General features: G+C 41.1%; 1 protein-coding gene across 1 annotated transcript in view; it reads right to left on the minus strand.

Annotated features, from left to right (window-relative positions):
- Nucleotides 1-13,125: 13,125 nt before the first annotated feature.
- Nucleotides 13,126-25,714, minus strand: part of ZBTB41 (zinc finger and BTB domain containing 41) — a 16,853-nt gene continuing 4,264 nt past the window's right edge. The window contains exons 3-11 of the mRNA XM_015406180.1: nt 24,841-25,048; nt 23,028-23,097; nt 22,230-22,377; nt 20,589-20,718; nt 18,381-18,476; nt 17,883-17,989; nt 15,215-15,320; nt 14,300-14,388; nt 13,126-13,784 (exon numbers count right to left, since the gene is read on the minus strand). Coding sequence (XP_015261666.1) covers nt 13,126-13,784; nt 14,300-14,388; nt 15,215-15,320; nt 17,883-17,989; nt 18,381-18,476; nt 20,589-20,718; nt 22,230-22,377; nt 23,028-23,097; nt 24,841-25,048 — 1,613 coding nt within the window. The remainder of the gene's footprint in view (nt 13,785-14,299; nt 14,389-15,214; nt 15,321-17,882; nt 17,990-18,380; nt 18,477-20,588; nt 20,719-22,229; nt 22,378-23,027; nt 23,098-24,840; nt 25,049-25,714) is intronic.

Consider the following 25,714-nt stretch of genomic DNA (forward strand, 5'->3'; position numbering starts at 1 on the left):
GACAAGCCCATTCCTTGCCAAGGAGGGGGTGTCCGTGAAATATCAGTCCAAGAGGAAAAATCTATCAAAATAAGAAGGAATAAAGGCCTCCATCATAACCAGAGAATCTACTCTAGGGAAAACAAAAATGGAAGTGTGACCCATAGAATAAATGACATTTTGTGGATGCAAATCCCCTTAGGAGAGAAACGGTAGAATTCCTTGGAGTGCGGAAAGAGCTTCATTTGGATAAGAGCCCTTACTTCACATTAAAAGAAGTCACACAGGTGGGGAGCCGTAGAAATGGTCATAGTCCAAACCAAGCCTCTCTGATGCAGGAGGCTTAATGTACTTTGAAACTGTATTTGATTGCCCACTTCAGTGTACAGCAGGAAGAAGCCACAGAAATATTTGGGGTGTGGCTGGAACTTCAGGTGCAGATAAGACCTCCTTGTGTGGCCATATTCAAAAACATATAAGAACCCACACAGGAGAGAAGCCTTTTGAGTGCTCAAACTGTGGGAAGAGATTCAGTTGGAATACCAGTCTTCAAGAACATCTGAGAACCCACACAGGGGAGAAGCCTTTTGTGAACTCAGAGTGTGGGAAGAAATTCAGTCGGAATGGTACTCTTCAACAGCATCTAAGAACAGGGGAGAAGCCTTTTGAGTGCTCAGAGTGTGGTAAGAGATTCAGTCACAGGGGCCATCTTCAAAGCAATCTAGAACCCACACAGGGGAGCAGCCTTTTGAATGCTCAGAGTGTGGGAAAAGATACAGTCAGAGGCCCCGGTCACACGGCAAAGTTGCCACGAGAGAGGCACGGGAGTCCCGTGGATTTTCCAGGCGCAATCTCACCCCAACATCTGGGAAGTGAAGCGCAGTGCTCCTGTGGCGAACCCGTGGCTCCCCGCCGAAGGTGTTGAGTTAAAAACTAGTACCTACGAGGTACTAGTTTCCTGAAATCACGGGCCAAGGGTGGGCATCTGATCGCGTTCCCGGTGGACTTGTGTGGCATCCGATGCCTGCCGCTGTTTGTCTCCGCAGGTTGCGCAACAGCGCCCAACAGCGCATGCGCACAAAGGGCGATTGCTAGTGCGATTGCACGGCGCGGCTTCTGTGCCACGCTGCAGGATACCCGTCTGATCAGCATTTCCCCCAAACCACGGGACCTCGACCAGGACGTGTGCTCGGGCAGCCGCGCGTTAGTTTCCTCCGGGGCAATTAGCCACGCCTCCCCCCCCGCGATATCCGGCCCGTGTGACCGGGGCCATAATAACGGTCTTCATATACATTTGAGAACCCACACAGGAGAGAAGCCTTTTGAATGCTCAGACTGTGGGAAGAGATTCTGTCAGAATACCAGTCTTCAATAACATCTTAGAACCTACACAGGTGAGAAGCCTTTTGAATGGCCAGAGTGTGGGAAGAGATTCAGTCAGAGTAGCTGGTTTGGGGGACGGATATTGTATGGATCCCAATATTGTGGGGTTGCCATAAGCATGTATCTCACGGCAGCTGCACTGGCTCCTCATTAGTTCCCAGTGCCAATTCAAACCGTTGGTACTTACCTTTAAAGCCCTTATATGGCCTGCGACCCTCATACCTTCTGGATCGGCTACTAAGAGCCAGTTTGGTGTAGTGGTTAAGTGCGCGGACTCTAATCTGGGAGAAGCGGGTTTAATTCCCCACTCCTCCACTTGCACCTTGCTGGATGACCTTGGGCAAGCCATAGTTCTCATAAGACCTGTTCTTGAAAAAAGAGCAGTTACTGTCAGAGCTCTCTCAGCCCCACCCACCTCACAGGGTGTCTGCTGTGGGGAGGAGAAGGGAAAGGAGTTTGTAAGATGCTCTGAGACACCTTTGTGTAGTGAAGGGCAGGGTATAAATCCAATCTTCTTCTTCTTCTTCTTCTAAGAGCTGTTCTTGAAAAAAGAGCAGTTTCTGTCAAGAGTTCTCTCAGCCCCACCTACCTCACAGGGTGTCAGTTGTGGGGAGGGGAAGGAAAAGGAGTTTGTAAGCTGCTCTTAGACACCTTTGGGTAGTGAAGGGCGGGGTATACATCCAATCTCCTCCTCCTCCTCCTCCTCCTCTTCTTCCTCTTCTTCTTCTTCTAATTGATTCCAGGCATACTAAAAAGACAAAACTCCAAGACTGCTGCCTGGTTTTAAAGCATGCAAACACCACACCCAAACACATCCCACTTCCAAGGATAGGCTGTTTACATTACACTACTTTTGAATTGGTCAACTCGAGGATCCTGGTCAGCTATTGTTCTGGAGGAACAAGCTCAGCCAGTTCCAGGTACTGCTTCAGGCTCAATATGTAACAGCACCAAACTAGCCAGGAGAAAAACGGCCTGTCCTTTGAATACAGGTTCGGTATATGGAAACAGGCAGCTGAAGCTATTCACAGCATGGTGGTCAAGAACATCACCTGGTATTGGCTGGAGGTACTGGCTGAATAAATATTAAAGGGACAGACAGAGGGACCGGTTTCAAGTTCAACCCCATGGGATCCCTTCCTCAAAGGGCAGTGCTTTCTTCCAGCACACAAAAGAGCCTTCGACTGACATGAGGTCTTGCTCCAATGTAAGCTGCCTTAAACCAGGAGAAAGCACTACTATTAGCAGAATGGGGAGGGTCCCCCATGGGTTCCAAATAGGGTTGCCAACTTCCAGGTGGGTCCGGGGATCCTCCAGGAATTACAATGGATCTCCAGGCAACAAAGATTTGTCCCCCTGGAGTAAAATGGCTGCTTTGGAGGGTGGACTCTATGGCACTGCTGAAGTCCCTAAACCCCACTCTCCCCAAGATCTGCCCCCTCCAAGTTCCAAGGATTTCCCAAACTGGGGTTGGCAACCCTAGAGCCACACACCACAGTCTTGCATGGAGCAGCAGAGCTGTATCCACATACTTGCACTGCAGTACTGTGACCTTTGGGTCTGTTATTGTCTGTGGAGGCCGAAATGCCCCCTTCCCTTTTGTTTGTGAGTTTTTCCATTCCCCCCCCCCAAAAAAAACCCCTATTGGGAAAAAATGGAAAAACTCAGGAAACAGAGGGAAGGGGGCATTTCAGCCTCCATGGACGATAAGGGACCCAAAGGAGAAGGAGGAGAAGATTGGATTTAATCTCCATTATTCCCTATCGGCAAATGTGGTTTCCATTATTCCCTATGGGCAAGCGTGGTTTCCATTATTCCGTATGGGCAAGCGTACTTTCCATTATTCCCCATGGGCAAGCATGCTTTCCATTATTCCTTAGGGGCAATCGTGGTGGCTTATTCTCTATGGGCAAGCGTGATTTCCATTATTCCCTATGGGCAGGCGTAGGCTCCATTATTCCCCATGGGCAAGCATGGTGTCCATTATTCCCCATGGGCAAGCGTGGTGTCCATTATTCCCCATGGGCAAGCGTGGTGTCCATTATTCCCCATGGGCCAGCGTGGTGTCCATTATTCCCCATGGGCAAGCGTGGTGTCCATTATTCCAAGGGGGCATTTCAGCCTCCATGGACAATAAGGGACCCAAAGGAGGAGGAGGAGAAGATTGGATTTAATCTCCATTATTCCCTATCGGCAAATGTGGTTTCCATTATTCCCTATGGGCAAGCGTGGTTTCCATTATTCCGTATGGGCAAGCGTACTTTCCATTATTCCCCATGGGCAAGTGTGGCTTTCACTATTTCCTATGGACAAGCATGCTTTCCATTATTCCCTATCGGCAAGCGTACTTTCCATTATTCCCTATGGGCAAGCGTACTTTCCATTATTCCCTATGGACAAGCGCGGGGGCCATTATTCTCTATGGGCAAGCATGCTTCCATTAATCTCTCTCGGCAAACATGGTTTCCATTATTCCCTATGAGCAAGCGTGGTTTCCATTATTCCCTACGGGCAAGGGTGCTTTCCACTATTCCCTATAGGCAAGGGTGCTTTTCATTATTCCCTACGGGCAAGGGTGGTTTCCATTATTCCCCACGGGCAAGGGTGGTTTCCATTATTCCCCACGGGCAAGGGTGGTTTCCATTATTCCCCATGGGCAAGCATGGTGGCCATTATTCTCTATGGGCAAGCGGTGGCCATTATTCTCTATGGGCAAGTGTGTTGTCCATTATTCCCATTACCGTGGCATGGGTCGTTAACATCATTTCATCCCCCTTCATGAGATTGTATATACAGAATCGGGGAGACTGGCTGTTGGCCCAGAGATATGATGCTTGAGTTCCGGTTCTATTATTTTACAGACCAGAATCGGAAGTGGATCTTGTAATTTTGTAAATATATTCATGAATAGGCCCTGTAAATAGAAATAATCAAAATCAAGTCAACAAAGGTGTTTAGAGAGGCATGGAATATGCTAATGTAGTAGACCTGGGAGAAGTGAATTGCTGGAAAGCTTCACTTGCGCAAGTTATGTCTCCACCTTGACAGTAATTTTTAATTACTAAGGATGCTTGGATGTAGGCGTTTAGTTATACTCCTAGGTGTATTTATAATGTTTCCATTCTCTATGGGCAAGCGTGCTTTCCATTAATCCCTATGGGCAAGCGTGCTTTCCATTAATCCCCATGCACAAGTGTGGTTTCCATTATTCCCTATGGGCAAGCGTTCTTTCCATTATCCTCTATGGGCAAGCGTGGTCTCCATTATTCCCTATGGGGAAGCGTGCTTTCCATTATTCTCTATGGGCAAGCATGCTTTCCATTAGTCTCCATGGGCAAGCATGCTTTCCATTAATCTCCATGGGCAAGCGCGCTTTCCATTAATCTCTATGGGCACGCGTGCTTTCCATTAATCTCTATGGGCACGCGTGCTTTCCATTAATCTCTATGGGCACACGTGCTTTCCATTATTCTCTATGGGCAAGCGTGGTTTCCATTATTCCCTATGGGCAAGCATAGTCTCTATTATTCCCTATGGGCAAGGGTGCTTTCCATTATTCCCTATAGGCAAGGGTGGTTTCCATTATTCCCTATGGGCAAGCGTGGTTTCCATTATTCCCCACCGGCAAGCATAGTTTCCATTATTCCCCATGGGCAAGCATGGTGGTCATTATTCCCTATGGGCAAGCGGTGGCCATTATTCTCTATGGGCAAGTGTGTTGTCCATTATTCCCATTACCGTGGCATGGGCCGTTAACATCATTTCATCCCCCTTCATGAGATTGTATGGCTAGATCAACTGAGGCAAGGTAGGGGGCCATATTCCAAGCTTGATGAAGTTGGAAGAAAGTATTTTTTTTCAGTAAGTTGAGTTCAGTATAACCCCTCAATGCTAATGGGGCACTGGAACACATAGGTCCCTTGTGAGGCAGGGAGCAGAACAAAAAGGATTTTAAAACTGGAGATTAGCTGTGTCATGATTCCTTGTTTTAAGAGTGTGTGTGTCTCTTTAAATGTTTGGTTGGAGTGCAGTGATAGCAGAGTAGAATGATTGAGAGAGACAAGTTTGCTGCGATTGGAGGATGACAGAGTGTGGGAGTTGTTCTGTATCGATCTGTGTGGGTGTCAGTCAGATATAGAAAAGTCAGTTAGATAAATCAGTTGGAATGGTTCAGTCAGTCAGTGTTCTGTTAGTTCTGTGTGGGATCTTAAAGAGTGTCTTAAAAATCAGACTCTAAAGATCTGGAAGGAAGTCAAAATTACCAAGAGCTTAGCCTGTGTGGCTGCCTATGTGGGTGTTAGTGTTGGATCGGAGTGTCAAAAAAAAAAAGGGACTGTGTGTGTGATACATTTGCCAGACATATTTACAAGTCCCTTATTCCCAAACAGTTACAGATAAACCAGCCTCATATTTTGTTCTTATTTCAATAAATCATCTTTTGTTCGTTTATCCCAGAATTCAGTTCTGTCTTTCCTCCGGACCACATAGATCCCTGAAAAGCCCAGATTCTGGGTCACCGGCAGCAAAGGAGAGAAGGTTTGAAATTCCTTAAATTCCTGGTGGCAGCAGAAACTACCCAGTTTACAAAAGCAAAGAGCACATATAAAAGGAAAACCAGTCCCCCCAATAAAGGGGATGCCACAAGATGGATTATTAATTTTAAAAGTTTTACTTACTAGTTGGAAGAGACAAGACACATAAGAGACAAGACATATTCCAGCAGCACAGCATTCCCCTGTTATTTCCTATGTTCCAGGACCGGGCTGAACTGAAAACTGATCACAACTATAATAATTGTTTTATAACCACCAGAGACCCATGCAGACCCTGTGAAGATGTCATTTTAACCACAGGTCAGCCTTAAAAGCTAATGTTAAGAAACAAACATGAAATGTGTGAAATAGCAACATCAAACAACACATTTCAAGGCAACACAAACAGCCCTTGGAATATCCTAACTCCAGAGAGAAATCTGTTCCCCATCTGCCCGTCAATTTCTTGATTTCCTTTGGAAGTCATGTGTGTTTAGGATTGCACATTACCATAACATATCAGTCAGGAGCATTTTAGTTACTTTCAAATGATCTTGCTCTGCTTGAATTCCACTTGAGATGTCAGAGGCTTCAACATCACGATAAAAGGGCATATTACAAACAAAATGATCTCATTTGTAACCTGTCCTAGCAAGGTCAAATGAAAGACCTCCTGGTCTATGTTTACAAATCCTTCATCACGGATATTTTAAGTGATTCAAGGAAAATTCAGGAATAATTTCCCAATAAAGGCTTAGGGATTCCTACCTAGAATAAGATTTAATGGCTCCAACGTAAAATAAAGCTAGATGGAAAACAAAACTGAACAAGAATAGAGACTTACATATAATATTCCTTTGTACATATATGGGGTCATTTAATGGAATTGATGTGAATATTATACATTAGTCTGCTCTGTGCCAAGTTTCCCCCCAAATAAATATATTACTAGTGTTATATGCCTGCAGAAGTAATATGAACTATGTTTGTGAGGGGGGTTGCATATTTTAGACTAGAGATAGCAATGTTATTGGCAAAAAGGAATGGATAATCTCCATATGTTTACTGCATACAGAACCATCATTCTTTAAATTACGAAGTGATGAAAAGATAATTATAAATAGGAAAACACTATAGTAGAGAATGGAATCTTTTTATAGCGGCTAGGACCATGGCAGAAGAAAAGTGGAGAACAAAGTATTTTCGGGTTCAGTTGGGAATTTACTGACATCCAGACCATTATAAGTGTAAGTTACGTATCAACCATTCAAGGGCCCAAATTATTTGCAAACTTTAGTATCAAGATTTTCTCAGAGCTACACTGGTGAGAGGAAAACAGAAAAGCAGCCCTGGGCTTGACAGTGGTCTGGCTTTCTTTCCTCCCAACCTCACCCACTTTCTTTTGAGCAATGCTTAAGAGATCCTGGGCCCAAGTCTACTAGGATATTATGGCGCTGAGTTGACAGCATTTACAATCCTTCATCCCACACTATCAATAATCTACCAAGGCCCAAGCAAGTCCTGTACTTTTATAAAAAGCATTAGACACTCAAGGAGTAAACTTCACCTGGGTTTTCCCCCTCAAATTTATTTACAAAATAGTTAAAATATATATAAGAAACAATTCATTGTACAGCCAAACTTGTTCAGTCTCTTTCACAGCAAAAAAGATTAAGGCAAAACAACTTTACATGTTCTGTATAAACATCAAAGTCACTCATAAAAAGCCTCAGAGGGCTATGTTGACAGCAGATTTGCTATTAGAGCTTTAGAATGTACAGGGGTTGGTGCAATCATATTTACTGAGACGTATTTAAAATATCAACATCTGCAGACCTCACCAAAACACCATTTACATGCTGGAGCAAAAGTACTGAACACTGTTGATATGAAAGTCTAATTTTTAAACATTAATTAAAAAAATAGCATTACAAAATACAAACGGAAAATTATGGGAAAAGTCACATCAACTTGAGTCTCTTAACAAGGTGTAACAATATTTATAAACTATAGAGGAAGCTGTGTAACGTCTGCTCCACGGCCGTATTATTGATCTTCTATTTCTATACCCCAAAGAGAATTCCAAACACCCACTGTGTGTAGATTTTCTAACATCTTTATGAAAAAATTCTAAGGCTGCCCCATGCCAGACAAGAAATGGAGTCAGAGTTCCTACATCGCTCAACCTGCAGGGCTCCTTTCCTCTTTGGATTTACAGGCCAACTAAGGAGATGGCATTTGTTTTTCCAGCGGGCTGAAGGCAACCAGCTATACCCCAAGACCTGCCCTGCACCAGACTCTTTTAGCACATGAACTGCAGGAGAGTGGAAGCCTTTCTGGCTGCTATCACCAAATTCAATAAGGAAAAGAGTTGTAAGAGGGGGACTGAACCCCCCCCCCCCAGTGAAGTAGAAAAGGGGAACAGAAGGGGATATAGAGACCTGTAGGTAAAATTAAAAGGCACAACAGATGGAACTGCAGAGCAAACTGGGACAGCAGAAAGAGAATGCAGCACAACAGAGGACAGAGAGAAAAAAACTAATGGGGTACACCAAGGCACCTGTGATGTGCAAGGATGTGCACACTGAAAGGACAGTATACCAACAGTATGCTATGCTTTAAGGAGAGAGAATACGAAGAAATAAAAAGAGAGATATTAACAGACAAAGATTCAGAATTATTTATAGTGTAATGAGAAATAAGACAATATGTATTATGGTGTACAAAGGGAGTTTAAAGAATGGGATAAAAACCATATAGTGACATATTTTTCTAGTTACATAAGCAATACAGCCCTCTTGAGTTAGCAAAATATGATAAAAGTGATCCTTATGAGTGTCTAAATTTGTGTACCTCTGTTATGTTTGACTAAAATTCCCAATAGAAGGCAAAGCAGAACCATAAGAAGTCCCAGGTTTTTTACTCCATTACTAATTTCCTACTCATCCCATTTTAGTGTTTGTACAAAGGAGCCTGCAATATGGTCACACAATTCATTTATCTAATATAGTTCTGTCTCCCTTGTGTTAATACATAATACAGCAACAGTGCACAAAACTCTGGAGAGGGATTATACTCATTTACTTTCACTCCCTTCAGTTTGTTCTTTAATAAATTTTTCATTTTCAAGGAAGGGAAGGAAGTGTAAGATGTGATCAATACAAACCAGGAGAGTCATGACTGGTGACCGCCTTAAATGCCAAGATTGCTTTGTTCTTGGATATTATACTGTAGTAAATATGTTATCACCACCATCCCACATTTTTATTATTATTTGGTTATCCGTAGTCCACCTTTCTTGCTGAGACTCAAGGCAGATTACACAGTGTAACAAAATTAGTCAATGTGTAGCTTTGAAGAATTTAGCTGCAGTATATATTATTTTGTGGTATTTTGCTAACCTTCCTCACAAAGATCACCACACAGGCCAGACAGTTTCCATCATCTGGTTTGCCCCGGGGTTTTGGTGAAGCACGGCAAATGAAGTCAAGTGGAACAGCCTCTGCATTTCAAATATCTAGCACATCACTGCAAGTGTGAATCAGGATTTGGCAGTAGCCACATCTTCAGAATTCTGCTCTCCTTTATTGACAAACATGTCACTGAGAGCTAATGTTGTATAGTGGTTACAGTGTCAGACTACAATCTGGGAGACTCAGGGTCCAATCCCCACTCTGCCACAGAAGCTGGCTGGGTGACCTTGGACCAGTCATATACTCGTAACCTAACCTACCTCCCGGGGATGCAGTGAGGATAAAATGGAAGAGAGGAAATGGATGTAAGCTGTTCTGGGTCCCCATTGGAGAGGACAGGGTATAAATGAAGTAAATAATAACTCTATAAGCATCACTACCTAATGGGATTCAGATGTGGTCAGACTAGACGAAAGATTGGTGACGTAGCCCTTGAGGTCTTAAGAAATGTTCTGTAAGATTCCCAACCCTAAATAATGCAATATGGAAATGCAATCATAAAAATAGTAAAGGAACAGCAACATTACAATTGTTTTAATATCACGATTTCTAAGCAACACATATTTATTTTAAAATGCCAACTCGTATTTTCTGATTTGAAACCTTCTCTGAATAAATATATTGCAGAGTTAAGTGCAACAGCTGGCTATAGTTTAGCATCAAATGTGTCTGTAAAAATACATATGAATTCTTAATTACAAACAATTAAAATAAGCAGTTTCCAGCCCCGTGCCCTTTCTCCACTGAACACCTTTACTTTGGAAGAGGGGAAAGTGTCATTTATTCTCAACAGCGTCAAAACCAGCGGTTATAACTGTCTAACAGGAAACAGACTTTCTTATTAATAGGAAGTATTGTATTGGCATAATATCTAATTGTCTACCCTGACCTGGATAGCCCAGTTTTGTCAGATCTTGAAAGCTATGCAGGGTTGGCCCTGGCTAGTATTTGGATGTGCGACTACTAAGGAATACCAGGGATGTGACACAGAGGCAGGCAGGGGCAAACCACATCTGAAAAAAGTCTCTTGCCTTAAAAACAAGTCTAGCTCGCCACCTAGTGGTGCATAATGCTAAAAAAGACTTAGAACTGCTGGCTGCTAACAATCTTAGGATCTCCTGGATATGCTACACACATTGCCATACAATAATTATTATCTAATTGTCATTCAATCTGTCATGCTCCCAGGTCAGCACTGCCATTCTGAGAACATCTGTTCCTGGTCTTCCTTTCACAAACAACAAACACAAACTGCTCATTCAGACAAACCTGAAGCTGCCTTAAATCCAGACTTATTTGTGCTTCTTCAAGCATTTCAACAAATTCTATGTGTTCTCTCTGTTCAACAGCTAACAGGCATCTTTGGTATATTTAGATACCAGTTAAGATGAAATATCTTTTAACCCACTGGGACCCAATTCTTTGCCTAACTCATAGCAACCCTTTAAAGACACATTGAAACTGAAACAGCCATCAAAAAGACGATCTAATACTCATCTTCCAGTTCCACAATTAGAATTCTTAAATCTAAATACATGAACCATGGAAGAAAGCGGGGTAATGAAGTTAAGAGCTTCCACTTGGATCTTCCTCATCATTAAATTACATGAATTAAAATGCAAAGTACACCAAGAATGTCATACCTGTTCTTTAAAAGAGAACAATTCCCCCAAGACATCTGGAGATCAACTTCATACTTAAGTAAAAAGATACTTGGCATTTAGTAAGCAGGTATTAATAAAGATTTGCTTAGAAAATTGTGGCTATTCATGTTGTGAGGCTATTAACGGCCATTTATGTAACCTGCGATTTTCCAAGCAGTATGGATTTGGAGGTGAGGGGAAAGAATGATTTACAGCTACTAATTTTGAGTTCATTACTTTTGTTTTTCTTTAGATACATCTTTGAAAGCTGAGATTTTAAAACCCTTGCTGCATGCACACAAGAGTGGAAACTGGGGGCAATTCAAGGTTCCAATTATAGAATTAACCAAAAGGAACAAAAGGTTTTGTAAGACTGCTATCAACAAGGTATTCTTCCAACAGTTTCACGCCATCTGCTTCAAAAAGACTGAGGTGTCCACAAGCTACTTCTCTCCTCTCTGCCCAACCCCATCCTGTGGCAAAATTTGTGAGAATCAGGTGTATATCCTCCTTTGCTCTTCACACTAGCAATTGTTCATAATGAGGCATCCAATATTCTGGGGTTTGGGCATCCACGTCAGTAAATACCACACAGGGTAGATGAAGTGCTCCTAAGTCACATAGTATTGCCAGAGCAGCCCATAAAAAGAGTTTAAACCTATAAGCAATCAATTAAGAATATTTCTGGAAGATAACATGTATCATTATGCCAAACCTTTTGCTAAAGATGCAAGAATCCTATTTAAAGTAGTGCATGTGAAACGACCAGGTACCACTGTCCTGAACGATGGACACTGTGGGGTTTATGAGCAGCAGTAAAAAAGTTTAAGAGATGAATGAGCCTAGCCTCTTGCCTCAGAAACTTAATTCACATACTCTCAAATTAACCAATTGTTCTCTATCAAACTCAGGCTTAGAGTGTTGCTGTATCAGTCTGCCAGATTTCTTTATGGTCTAGATGGGAGGGTCAGATCCAAAATAGCCCTTGCATGAAGCAGTGGGCACTTTGGTTCATCCAAGGTATCCAGAATTCCTGCAGATGTTCCCTGCAGGCTGCATCCCATGCTATTCCACAGGATTCCTAAACTCTTTCTGATGGCATGGAGACTACAAAAAAAGGAGAAAAAAGGAAAGACAGAAAAGGCCCACTCCTCAAGTAGTTCTTCTCAGCCAACCTATAGTATTTATTTCTTTTTAAAAAAAGAAAAAAGAAAAAGGGGGGGGGGGACTTAAAATCCAGCAACTAAGTAAGATTTTAAAAAAATACCCACTTTCAGAAAATCAATGGATTGAGGACCTTAGAATTCTATCAACATTGAATGCATGGCATATAGATGGCAACTGCACATGGACTTATGTTTAGATACTTGGGAACTGTTTATATATACAGTTATATTTTTGTCTTGTCTTTATGTATATCTTTTTTTCCTTCTAAAATCTTATTCAGTTGCAGCCAACCCATAGTAATAAGAGCACATACATTAAAATTTCACCTGGAATCTGTTTATATGCCAAGTTAAATTAAGATATCAGTTATGACCCAGAGGACTAGATTCCCACATTGTTCCAGGCCCCTTTGTCATCAGAAGAAACTAGACTATGCTACTTCATTAATTTTAAATGCAATCCTGTAGCCACTGAAGCCAACAGCAACACTCCCACTGAAAGCAAAAGATAGGAGGCTGTGCCCACTTTGTAAAATCCTGACACCAAGATACAAATAATGGTCACAAATTAAAGTGCCATTTGTTTGGGCTGAAGCTAAACTACAATATAAAGTTCAGCATAAGTGGTTTTCGTCCTTAAATTTCCTAGAACATTTTTGTGTGAGAAAAGTTAAATGCTACGACTGAACAGTTACTATTGAGAATGACTAGAAAACGGATTCAGATTTCCAGAAACCGGTACCTTTTTAAAGAGATCTGAAGTCTTTAAAATGTCTATAGAAAGAAACATGATGAACATATTCTGAATATGCAATAAAATGCTGAATGCTCCACCATTACATAAAAACTTGCTTTCCTTTATGCTTAGTGCTCTCAGAAGCCTGAGGAGGCCAAGGAAAATATGATAGCTAAGTGTTAATAAGACCAGTGGAATGCAGCAGTCCCATGATCATGAATGTTCATTACTTGAAATATTCTGCACTGCTGGAGCTGTATCAAGACCCAGTAGCGTCCCAAGGTACGATGGTTCTCTGGGATCCAACATTTGCTCAGGTCTGACCGGATGAACTATGTTTGCTGGCTGTGGGGTAAGTGTATATTTTTCTAGAAAAGCCAGATCTGTTGCTCGCTGATAATCAGTTGGAGGGACCTGTGGAGGAAGAATATCAGGAGGTGGGGGTGTGAGAGAGGTGGCATGCTGTACAAGATCAGATTGAGCGTTGTCATGTATCTGAACCGGTACCAGCATCACTGGTACACATACGTCTGAGGGTACATTCGGCAGCATGCTTTTGGTTTCTGATTGATAACCCTTGGCCTGTTCCATGAATGGTTTAGCCTCGCTCTGGAAAGTCTTCTCATCAGTTGTGTACTGTGTCGGCAGAGAGTCTGTTTTTTCCTCCGGCAGAGGGCTTGGTGATTCCTCTGTGGATTTTCCTCCATGCACGTGATCAGTATGATATTTCAGCTTGTCTTTTCGTTTAAATGTTGCATTGCAATATTGACAATTGAAAGGACGAGCATCTGAATGAATGACCATGTGTTTAGTTAATGTCTTCTTAATCCTGAAGGACTGGTTGCAAATTTGACATTTATACGGTTTCTCACCTGTGATGAAAGATCAGCATTAAGAGAGCAAATTATTTGTTACACAGATCTCAACTAGGTTCTTGGTGTGTTTGTCAGATGTGTAAATATTGTGATAAGTGATACTACACAATACCTAGCATACATGTACAATAAAGAAGCAGCAGCCATTAAAACTATGTCATTCTGTTGAAATAAAGTCCCTTTAACAGTTCTATCGATTAGCGAAATTGATTTGTAAGCTTGACTAAAAGTAACCACAAATTTTCCTATAGAGAAAAGAAAAACAGTGGAATATTTACTCTGTAACCACTGTTAATCAAAATTGCCTTAAACTGATACTGTGAAGTCTATTTTATGATAACCAGTTTCCCGTATTGTACTACTAGAGACTACAAGTAGAAGTATGCTCCCTATGTGAACAACTCCATAGTCACTGGAAAGACCAGATACATATGAAGCGTTCAGTGCTCTATCCTAAGTGACTGAGCTGAAATATTAACAGGCAAAGCTTGGTAGTTTTCAGATGCTTTTACCTGAATGTGTCCTAAAATGCATTTCCAAGCTTGATTTCCCCTTAAAGACTTTCTTGCAGACTTCACACTGATGAAATGTTGCTTTGTATCTGCAAAAGAAAAAACAAAACAAAGCAGCATTAAAAGATAAACTGCCATTCTCGCCCCTGTGGATATGAGTATATTTCCAATACTTGCATGAAGTAGATCCCTATTATAACCTAATCTTTCAGTTTCCCTGGTTTTTAAAATGCTGTGTACTGGTAAATGTTTTAGATTATTCTTAACCATTTTAATCTTTTCATAAAGAACTGAGCTAATCCCAATGTCCTCATAAATCATCACAAATCTTCAAAAAGAAAAAGTGTTTTTTCTACAAAGGCACTAAGATTTGAGAAAGTAGCATAGCTAGGACATTTTCTAGGCCAACTTCCCTTAGTGTTAAAGAAAATTCAGTTAATATCTATACATTGGTGTTGTTCCCAAGAGTACGGATTTATAACTGATACCAGGATGATCAATTTATTTACTGTTCAGATTCAGAATTACACCATGAGCTGGAAAGCTGCTGCTAACCTATACTTTTTTTATGCATGTGAAAATATAATTTATTCCACTAAAGCACTGACTAAACTGCTATGAAAAAAATACATACACCTACCTATTAATTTGTAATACATTTTGGTAGCAGGAATTTGTGCTAGTAGTGTCAAAGCAATGAAGAAAAAAATCAGCAAACATAAAAACTGTCCAGAAAATTTACACACACATAAAATCCTATTCTATTAAATTCCACATTCTCTAAAAGCCACAAGTTTTATGCTTTAAATTCATCTTGGAATACTATCATAAAGAATACAGCAAAGAATTCACATCCAAATCACAGACAACCTTTGGCCAAAATATGAACAGGTTTCAGAACTGAGCTAAACTTACTTTTGCCACACCTTTTCACCTAGATGAACACTTTTATAATGAACAGTGAGGTGATCTCTTCGACCAAAACATTTTCCACATTCTTCACACTGATGTGCCTTTTCCCCTGAGAAACCAAAACTAGAATCTGAATTATTTTAATAAAATGTAACAGGTGCTGACAAGGAAAGTCAAAACAACTATCCCTAAACTACAACCAGCCATTAACACCTTTGTATCTCTGTAGGCGAACATATACCAAAATGCAGTCTCTACTGTTCAAAGCAATCGCCTCTAGAACAGAAGTTCCTCCAAACAAAACAATGACTTTTTAATAGAATCTCAGTTTATCCTGTTTGATAACCAGGGGTCATTTCCTGCCGGAGCGCGGCAGAGTGGCACTGGCAGAAAGAAGCCCGGGGCACCCCCCCCCCCGCCATTCCTGGCCCACCTGCACAGGCAGACGGGCCAGGGAAGCTGTGCAGAGCATGCTGCCACCTTTCCCCTGAGCCTCTCCGCTCTGCGGAGAGACTCGGGGGAAGGCGGGGATTTAAATGCCTGGGTTCCCTGCCCAATGTTCTCTAGGTGCCCTCCAGCCGTGAGGCACCTAGAGAACATTGGACAGGGAACCCAGGCATGACTGCCTCCCTGCCCTGCCCTCCTCCAGCCAGCCCACCCACATGGGGAAGGGAGAGAAAGGCATTCTAAACATGCCTGCCCTGTGTCAGGGGGTGTGGCATATGCAAATAAGCTCCTGCACCTCCTTTTATACAAAATGACCCCTGGATTTGCTCTCTCTGGTTAGTACTAGTTTTTCTATGGTTTCAGTTCATGGGTAGAGAACTCTTAATAAGCAAAGAGCAGAAAAACAAGCAAACTGGTCTGGCATTACTAGAAAGGCTTTAAAGAACAAAAATGTAACTCCCACATGCAGCTGACAGTATCACATGCCATTAAATTTCCCACTGCTTGATCACAAAAACAGCCAAATTGTTTCAAAAGAATAACTTCATGTATTGTTATGAATGGTAGCCTTGTGTTTGTAACCTAATCTAAATAATCCCACTCCTATGTATTATCTCCTTAGCATAATGGATTGGATTCAATAACTCCCTGCTACTTAAGAGAGGGAGTTTGTACATACACACACGCCGCTCTCACAACCTGAGCTCCCCACCTTAACATAGTAGAAACAAGTGGATCTTAAATGTGCATATTATAAAAAGGCACTCAGTGAGATTGACCAGAAGTCTGAACAGGCTATCACCAGGATGCTGATGACACCCAGCTTCACATCTCTTTAAATAAAGACTCCAGCATCTACCAATCTCTGCCCTGCACACAGAGATGCACAGTGAGAGAAAAGCCTGAAACTGAGTGCAGACAAGACAGAGATAATGCTACCTACTAATACTGCAGGGGGGGGGGCAGAATTGAGCTGCCTATTTTGAGTGGGATTAGTGCCTCTCTAACAGGCTAGGTAAGAGTTTAGCTCAATTAATGAGGGCCACCCCCCTTAAGAACATAAGAAAAGCCCTGCTGGATCATATCAATGATCCATCTAGACCAGTATCTGGTCTCATACAGTGGCCAACCAATTCCTCTAGAACACCAGCTACAGGACACAGAGGCTTCCTGGCACTGGGATTCACAGGCTGATTGCCTCCGAACATGGAGGTTCCCTTCAGTCACCACAACTAGTAGCCACTGATAGATTCATGGAGGATAGGTCTATCTAAGTCCCTTTTAAAGCGGTCTGTTCCTGTGGCCATCACTACGTCCTCTGGCAGTGAATTCCACATTTTAATCACTTGCTAAAGAACTATTTCCTTTTGTCTGTCCTGAATCTACTGCCCATCAGCTTCATTGGATGCCCTTGAGTCCTAGTAGTTTAGGAGAGGGATTAAAAAAATACTTTTTGTCAACTCTCTCTACCCCATTCATAATTTTATAAACCTCTATCATGCCCCCCACAGGTCATCTCTTTTCTAACCTGAAAAGTCCCAGACTATTCATTCCTTCCTCATAGGGATGTGCTCAACCTCCCTGATCCTCTTGGTTGCCCTCTTCTGTACCTCAAATACCACATCTATTCTGAAGTTCCTACACTGACTGGCCATTTGTTTTAGAGTTCAACTCCAGGTGCTGGTCCACCTTTCAAAGTCTGCAAGTCTCGTACCTCAAGGAGCATTTCTCCCCATATGAATCCACACATTCACTTCACTCATCCCAACAGGACTTTTTATCTCTTTTCCCTTACAGATTTGTTAAAATTACCACTGCCCAGTTTCAGGCTTTTACTGTGGCTTCCCCAATGTAATGGAACTGCCTCCCAAAGTTTGATAGGAAGGCACCTACCCTACTGTTTCTTAGGAAGCTGTACAAAGTGAGCTATTTATGAGTGCACTCAGGGTCACTGAACTGGTTTGAAGGCTCTTTGTTTTGACTCGGCTGCTATGCATTGTTTAAGTATGGTCTAATGGGTTCTTGTTTTAACTCTTTTGTTTTGTATGTTGCTTTGAGTTTTCTTCAGGAGAAAGACAGAATAAAACCATTTTAAAGAAATAACCACACAGTAATGAGAGACTACAATGTGCTACTATGTAAAGGATACAAGACAGCCTATAAAAAAACAGAATTACACATTCTCAGGTAGTTTGAATGAGAAAACTAAAACATCATTCCTTACCTGAGTGTATCTTTTTGTGCTTTGTCAGATGGTCATGACGAATAAATGTCTTTCCACATTCTTCACATTCATACCTTTTGTCATCATGGTGGACTCGTAGATGAAGTCTGTATTAATTAACATACAACTTTTAATTCTGTATTGGTGTTTGATATTGGTGCATTTGTGTTATTAGAACTGTAACCAAGCAATGCTGTAAAACACCAGTGGATGAGATGCTATATTCTTTTCCAGCTTATACAACTCACTAGGACTGACAATGCTCATAATGATTCTTAGAGTGTTCTTTTAACACAGTATAAAAAGACTTTTGGTACACATATGGGGGGAAATGGGGGGGGAACCACTTTTGGGTCTGAGACACTGTTCCAGTCTGCTAAATTCAGTAAGTGAATTTTGCTAACCTCAAAAGATGCACATCACAGAAAATCTTCCTAACACTGCAGCTTTATTAGGAGAATAATAACATAAATAGTAATAAGATACATGCTTTGTTACCTGTATGAACTTCCATGACGAAAACTCTGCCCACAAATACTACACAGATGAGGCTTCTCTCCACTGTGGATTCTTAAGTGCTCTTTCAAAGTTGTTCTGGGGAGAAAATAAAGTATTATTAGGAACTCCTTTACCAATGCTTGGCTATTCACATGAACTAATATGCTTTCTAAGCCCTTTTAAATGGTTTCAGCTAGGGAGAATTAAAAGGTTGAAGCCCTGAAACGGATGTTGTTAGATTTTAGACCTGCTGCAAGCAAACTATGGCCCAGGGGCCACATACAACACATAAAATGCTGTAATCCCCAAAATAGCCTTGGGTTGGAAGTCGTGTTTTTGGGTCACCTCCCTGAGTTCTCAGGCCATACACTGTCTGAGATTGCAAACGATACTCCATGTTTGATACTAAAGCTGAGAAATTGATACCAGGTTACAGACAATCAGGGTACTAAACTCATGATGTAGCCAGGTTCACCCTGACCTGGATAATCCAGGCAAGCACGATCTCATCAGATCTCGGAAGCTAAGCAGGGTCAAGTGCTGGCAAGTACTTGGATGGGAGATCTCCTTGATACACCAGCAGTCGGGAGGACAGGGGCAGGCTTTATTCAGCCACCTCTCTGAATATCCTTCAGGCCCCCAGTAGGGGTCAGTCACCAGAGGTCACCATGACTTCCAGGTGCACACGCACTCACATGCGCACACACACACACACACACACATAAAAATATACAAAAAATGAAGTAGCCAGGTTCCTCTGGCTACTCTCTGTCAATGACTCTATTCTTTAGCTTCCTGGGGCCTCAACAAAGTCACCAAGAATTGATGATTGAGGTTTACAGAAGAACAACCTGCCTTCTAGGACCATCCAGGAATCTGCCTTAAAACGCAGAGTTCCCTGAAAATCTAATCACAAGTAAAGCCAAGGCCATCAGCTATCTCCTAACCTTTGTTAATAAGGCTTAGAACCAGAGGCAGGGGGCTGGAGGTGTCCCCCTACCAGGCACCCATTATCCCCCCCCCCATTTGAAAGGAGGAGGAGGAGGAGATTGGATTTATACCCCACCCTTCACTACCCAAAGGAGTCTCAGAGCGGCTTACAATCCCTTTCCCTTCCTCTCCCCACAACAGACACCCTGTGAGGTAGGTGGGGCTGAGAGAGCTCTTTCGAGAACTGCTCATAAGAGAACAGATTTGAAAGAACTTGTAACTGACCCAAGGTCACACCAGCAGCTCCATGTGGAGGAGTGGGGAATCAAACCTGGTTCTCCCAAATTAGAGTCTGTGCTCCTAACCACTACACCCACCAAACTGGCTGTCAATCTAAATCTAAAACCAAGCTAAAACAAAGCATAAGCATTTAAATATGACATGTTAAATGGTGTAGAAGCTATAGTTGGAGCACATGTACAGTGACAGGCAGCAATACATTCCCTATCCCTTTACCAATGCAACTTTATGGACCATTTCATTACAGTACAGGCCTATTTACAGAACAGTCCAAAAAATCCCTTTTGAATAATTCAATTTTGCATAGTTTATGGAAAGCCAGGAGAGCAGGAGCCTTCCTAACCTCATCAGGGAGCCCATGCCATAAGATATAGGGCTCAACAGAGAATGCACGAGTACGGGTGGTTATTGGTTCTACCCATTTGCAGGGTAGCACCTGTGGGGTCATGGCAGAGCATAAGGAGAGAGGCAGTCTTGCAGATATGAGGGACCAAGGCCATGAAGGGCTTTGTATATTAATACCTTCAGAATTGTTAATACCTTCAAAATTGAAGCTGGCAACAGATGGGCAGCTGATGGAGTGACTGCAGAACTGCAGTTATATACATGCTCCATCTAGCTCCTGATAATAACCTACCTGTACTAACAAGTTTTTGAACTGTCTTCGAGTGGAGACCTACAAGACAAAGACTACTATTTTTGAATTATTTACAGAAAATCACTAGGGAAGTAGTGATTCAGAGCCAAGAGCCATTTTTAAGTGTGTCCAGTTCACTTATATCCCAAGTTAGTTAAGATGAGGACATTACAACTGCCCTCCCAGATAAGACCATAAGACACCATCCTGACTAAAACACCATATACAATAATTTGTATTTATGGTACAAATTTTTGTAATATTGTAAAATAGCATAAAAACAATAAACATTTTATATGGTGCAACATACGAATCTGCTCAAAATATATTTTACCACTTACCGTTCTCTTACTGATTTTCCACAAATAAAACAGGTCCATTTTCTCTTTCCACCATGAGTACATTCAATATGGCGTTTTAGATTTCCTGTGTCATTAAACTGACGTCCACAAATATCACATGGAAAAGGGCCTGAGAAGAGGCATGAAGACAAATCGCATTTATTTATTCATTTACTTTATTAGACTTATATGCCACTCCATTCCTTGCCAAGTAGGGCTCAGGGTGGCTTACAACAATCAAAATACAATAAATTTGACATATTAGTTTTAAAATCCACATTATTATAGTTTAAATCTAAAACTTCTTTACTGTATCAGATGGCCCCCTAATACCCACCACAGGTGAAACCGCTGGGGGCAGCCAGCACAAAAAAGAAGAAAAGAGAGAGGAAAGCGAACAAGCGTATTTCCCCCCAGCTGAACACCATATTTGGGGTGCAGAATTATAAATCTGAAACCCTTACTTACAATAATCTAATCTTAAAAAAAAAAAATACAGATCTTGCATCTTGCTGTACTTTGACAAATACAGCCTGCACTGCTCTATGAAATAATCTGTCATACAGTATTGACTGCACCTAGTTCAATACTTCTGAGGAGCAGACCATTTAGTACACCCCAACCCACGACATAACAAGACACAGGGCAGGGGAGATAAAGCCAACATGACATGGCACATCTTGAATCAAGAACTCCTGGTTTAAACTTCAGGTTGGAAAATCTCAGTTTTACCTCACTGGTCTAGTATGACCATAATCCATTTAGATAAAAAAAAGAACTGACTAGAACCAATGAAGAGTGACTACTCACCATTCTTACCAAAAATAGTCCATTTGCACAGAAGCAGAACTAGCAATATTCATACCAGAACAGAAATTCTGACTACCTTCTTCCACATTTATTTGAAATGGCTTCCCATTATGCAAACCTTGCAGATTCTGCCAGGTTGTACCTACGCATTCCCAGGGAAGCGTTCTTAGGACTGCAGCCTTTGTTCCACTTTCCAAAGATCTGGGTCACAGTCTGTGCACAGCCCATGATGCAAAGAGGGAGCTGACTCAGAAGTAGACCCCTCCCAATTCACATGATAAAGTGGCTGTTACTGCTGTTTTCACTGTTTTACCGCTGGTTATATTTTCTTTAATTTCAAGACTTCAAAGGAAATATTGGATTTGATAGTTATTTTTACTGCTTTTTTGCTGGTTTCCTTTTATTGCTATTTGTGATGCTGTTCATTAATTTGACTTGAATCTGCTTCAGGCACCTGCATTCTGAAAGACCTAAGTATCTACAAACCAAAGTGCATAACCCCAATTTAGTGTTTTTCTGTATGATTTGAAAACTGAAGATCTTCAGCTCCTCTCCTCCAACCAGAACATGGGAGACTGAGATAAAAGATTAAACACCACAACTGTGGACATCAGATTTGGACTCTGGTGAAGCACTGAAACAAGCACTGCAGAGGGGGAGAAAGCCCAACAAACTGTGGAATACACAATGCCCACAGAGTAAGAACAACAACAACAACAAAAAAGAGTCAATTTACTACTGAAAGTCCAAGTACACCAAATTTAGCATATATGTAATTGAACAAAATATTTATAGTGAATTGTTTCTATCAGAATAATAGTTTTTTCATACCAAGATGGAACTTTTCTTGATGCTTCAGCCTAGCAAAACGAGACTTAAAGTGCTCTTCACAATAGGTACACTTGAAAGGCTTGTTCTGAGTGTGAAGAATCATGTGTTCTTCCAAATGAGGCCTTCGAGTGAACGATTTACCGCAAATCTAAAACAAAACAGCCGGACACTAACTGTAAATGTCCACTGGAATATGTCTTATTAAAGAGAGCTAACAGGTGATAAGTAGCTTTAGCAAGTAAAACCAGTGGTACATCTACCAAAATATTATCTTTCTGAAATTGTCCTGCACTTGTTATAGAGCAGCCACACAATTACAAATTACTTTCTTCCCAGTCATTTCCATTTCTGGAGGTTTTTGCAACATTTTCCACAAAAAGGACAAATCACCTAGTATCTCTATTACTACTCCTATCATTTTTATTCATTTACCTATTCATGCTACTGAACAAAACGATACCATATGGCAACTTTTACATAAACTCGTTTTAATTTAAAATCTCTGAACTGTAATCCTGCACTATTCACTTCAGAAGGAGTTTACGCAGAATTAACATGGAAACTCACAAATCTGAAGAGGCACCATTTCAGAATGGAATAACGTTTTGGCCCATGCTCCAGTTCCTAAAAGCTTTTCCCATTGCTGCTCCCCATGCCATGCTACCAGCAACTCCACCATCCAAAGCAGTTTACTGGGTCTCAACCACAGTTTTCAAGAAACTATAAACAAAACCTTTTGACAGTAACAGCAACACTGAAGCGCCAAAGCCTTCCTGTTGAAATGAACGGTATGCTTACATCACATTTCCAGCCTTCATTCTTTTTTTTCTTGATGGAGAAAAATTCTTGTGCATTCTCAGGATGGAATCTAGAAAAAAAATCAGTAAGAAGTAGTTCTTCAGGGCATATAGCATAGCAAATAAATGCACAACTTAAGCATGATAGAGTTAATTTGTATTACTATTTACAGTAACATTTCTCCTCTCCTTTCTACATAAAAAGAAAGCAAAATGTAATGCTTGATTCATATTCACATCTGAAATATTATACTCATTGGTAGATGACTTGGACCATTGGTTAAAGAGGTTACAGCATCAACCCTGTCTTCCAGTTTTACAGGATCAACCAAATTGTATTCTCCTGCAATATATCCCTTTCTCCAAATGGAATCAGCTAAAAGAATAGTTTTTATAGAAAACCTGAAAACAAGATGCAATCAAGCACTGCATGCCAAGCATATCTATACATTTTATATATGAACTGCACAGCATACATCCATCACATTATAGTGTACAGAAAAATATTAAGCTCCTCTGAAAGCAGGAATATACATCAGTATCCCAATTTCAGAATTGTTCAGTTTTCTAAAATTAGGGATAATCACAGGTACAATCTCAAGCGTGATCATATATTGCACACAGGCCACAGGTTACATATATATTTTATATATCCAGCATAAAATAAAGAATAGCTTATAGAACTTCAGCTGTTCTCCTAATGTTAAATTGCAAGCATTCAGTGTCAAGTCTGGTCTTCTTGCTTGAAAATTTCCATTCTGACTGCAGATGAAATCTGTTTAACATAAAGACTAGCACAGGTTTCAATTTCACATGTATCCCAGAAATGAGTACTGCAGGATGACTCCTGCAATTATTCAGCAAGATTCACACATGAAACTGGATGTATGTGCCCACCAATATCTCATTTACAAAGCAAGATGGCTCCAGGACACTGCATGCAACACAATGTACATGTAAGGCCAATTTGAGTAATCTTCCCTTTTATGTTGAGGGTAAAGAATTCCTCATATTTATAGTGGCTTGTTTACAATCATGAAGTTAGAAAAATTAACAAAGGGCAGCATTTTTCACTACTTCTTCCCCTCCCACTGCTGACTCCCATTTTGCAACATATGCCCAAAAGAATCAAATTTCAAATTCAGATTTCAATTAAATAACTCTATGTGGGGCTGCCCTTGAAGGCTGCCCAAAAGCTTCAGTTGGTACAGAATGCTGTTTTTAATGTCTGATATGTTTTAACGTCCACACCCGGGTACCCAGAGTTGCACCAAAAGGATGCACATAAATGTTTTAAATGAATAAATAACACTTCCAAGGGCTCAGTGAACTGCGGTGGGAAAGTCCTTCACTGAAAAGTCTGCTCCATGAGTTGATCTTGTTGGGAGACAAGCCACTGTTTATTGAATGGACTCGGGATAGTTTACAGCAGTTACATCAGTATTTGTTTCTGTTCCCAAAGGGTTAATAATTTAAGTACTAGGCTTGGGCACCAGAAATAAATGCTTTCCACTCTTCAACTATTATTCTCTTTCCCCAAAAATACAATTTTCACGGCATGCATTTTGTTCTAGTTCCATTTAGTTCCATTCACACACAAGTGAACATGAACTGGTTGAACAAAGAAAGTACTTCAAAGCCAATGTAATAGTACTTCATAAAAACGTGCACAGAGGCTCAACAGTGAATGTCATTTATAGAAAAATTGTTTCTATAGACAATAGCATCAAGACAGAAAGATATACAATTTTTAATACAATGAAAGACTGAAACCAAATTACACAAATAATACACCAAGTTTCACCCATACTTGCCTTTTCACATGTTTAACCAAAGTCTTTTTTGTGGCATGCAGCTTGTTACAGTATGCACATTTGTGTTCTTTTTTATGAAATTCTATTTCATTATTGTGTTTTTTTCTGTGAACTGTTAAGTTGGATTTGGTCGAATAGCGCTGATGACAGATGTCACACTCAAACGGCTTCTCACCAGTATGCACACGAGTATGGCTCTCATATTTCCCTGCAAAACAAACCACTTGCATTAAATTATTCAACAACCAGCCAGCAAACCACACTGGTAAATGCACTCTGGCATTCAGTCTTGCCATGCATAATTTACAGGTTTTATTACAATTCGGAGGCCTTTTCCAGACATACCATTTTATAGAACATATACAACAAATGTGAAGTAATTACAGGAGATTCAGACATAAGGCTGGATCCTAGGGCTGTGCAAGTGGAAGCCATTTGTATACTGGATCTTTCTCAGCCTTCCCTTTCCTCACATTAGTCCTTTATAACTCAGGAAAGGACACCACTGACAATAACAGGAACCTCATGGACAAAAGGCCACAACGTCCAAGTACATACAGGCCAATTATTGAACAAGAAGAGGACTGGGCAAAACTACCTCCACTGGTAAGCTTGTCATAGTAAGCAGGGCCACTAATGAAAAAGAACATGGAAGTGAGATTGCCTGACTCCACGTTGACACTGAAGCTCACCTCCATGCTGAGTAGTATTTTTGTCCACAGGAACCCCAACAGTATCTTTTGGGTGTCAAAGGAAACTATTGTAAAGGGAAGGTGGGGAAGCACATTCCACTTAAACAACTTCAGGATCCAAAGCTTTATTCCATTACAACCCCCCTTTACTTGGGAGGATCATCGTTTCCCAGCTGAGAAAC

The sequence above is a fragment of the Gekko japonicus genome, unplaced genomic scaffold (assembly GCF_001447785.1).
Source record: "Gekko japonicus isolate JY-2015 unplaced genomic scaffold, Gekko_japonicus_V1.1 scaffold1097, whole genome shotgun sequence".
Lineage (NCBI taxonomy): Eukaryota > Metazoa > Chordata > Lepidosauria > Squamata > Gekkonidae > Gekko > Gekko japonicus.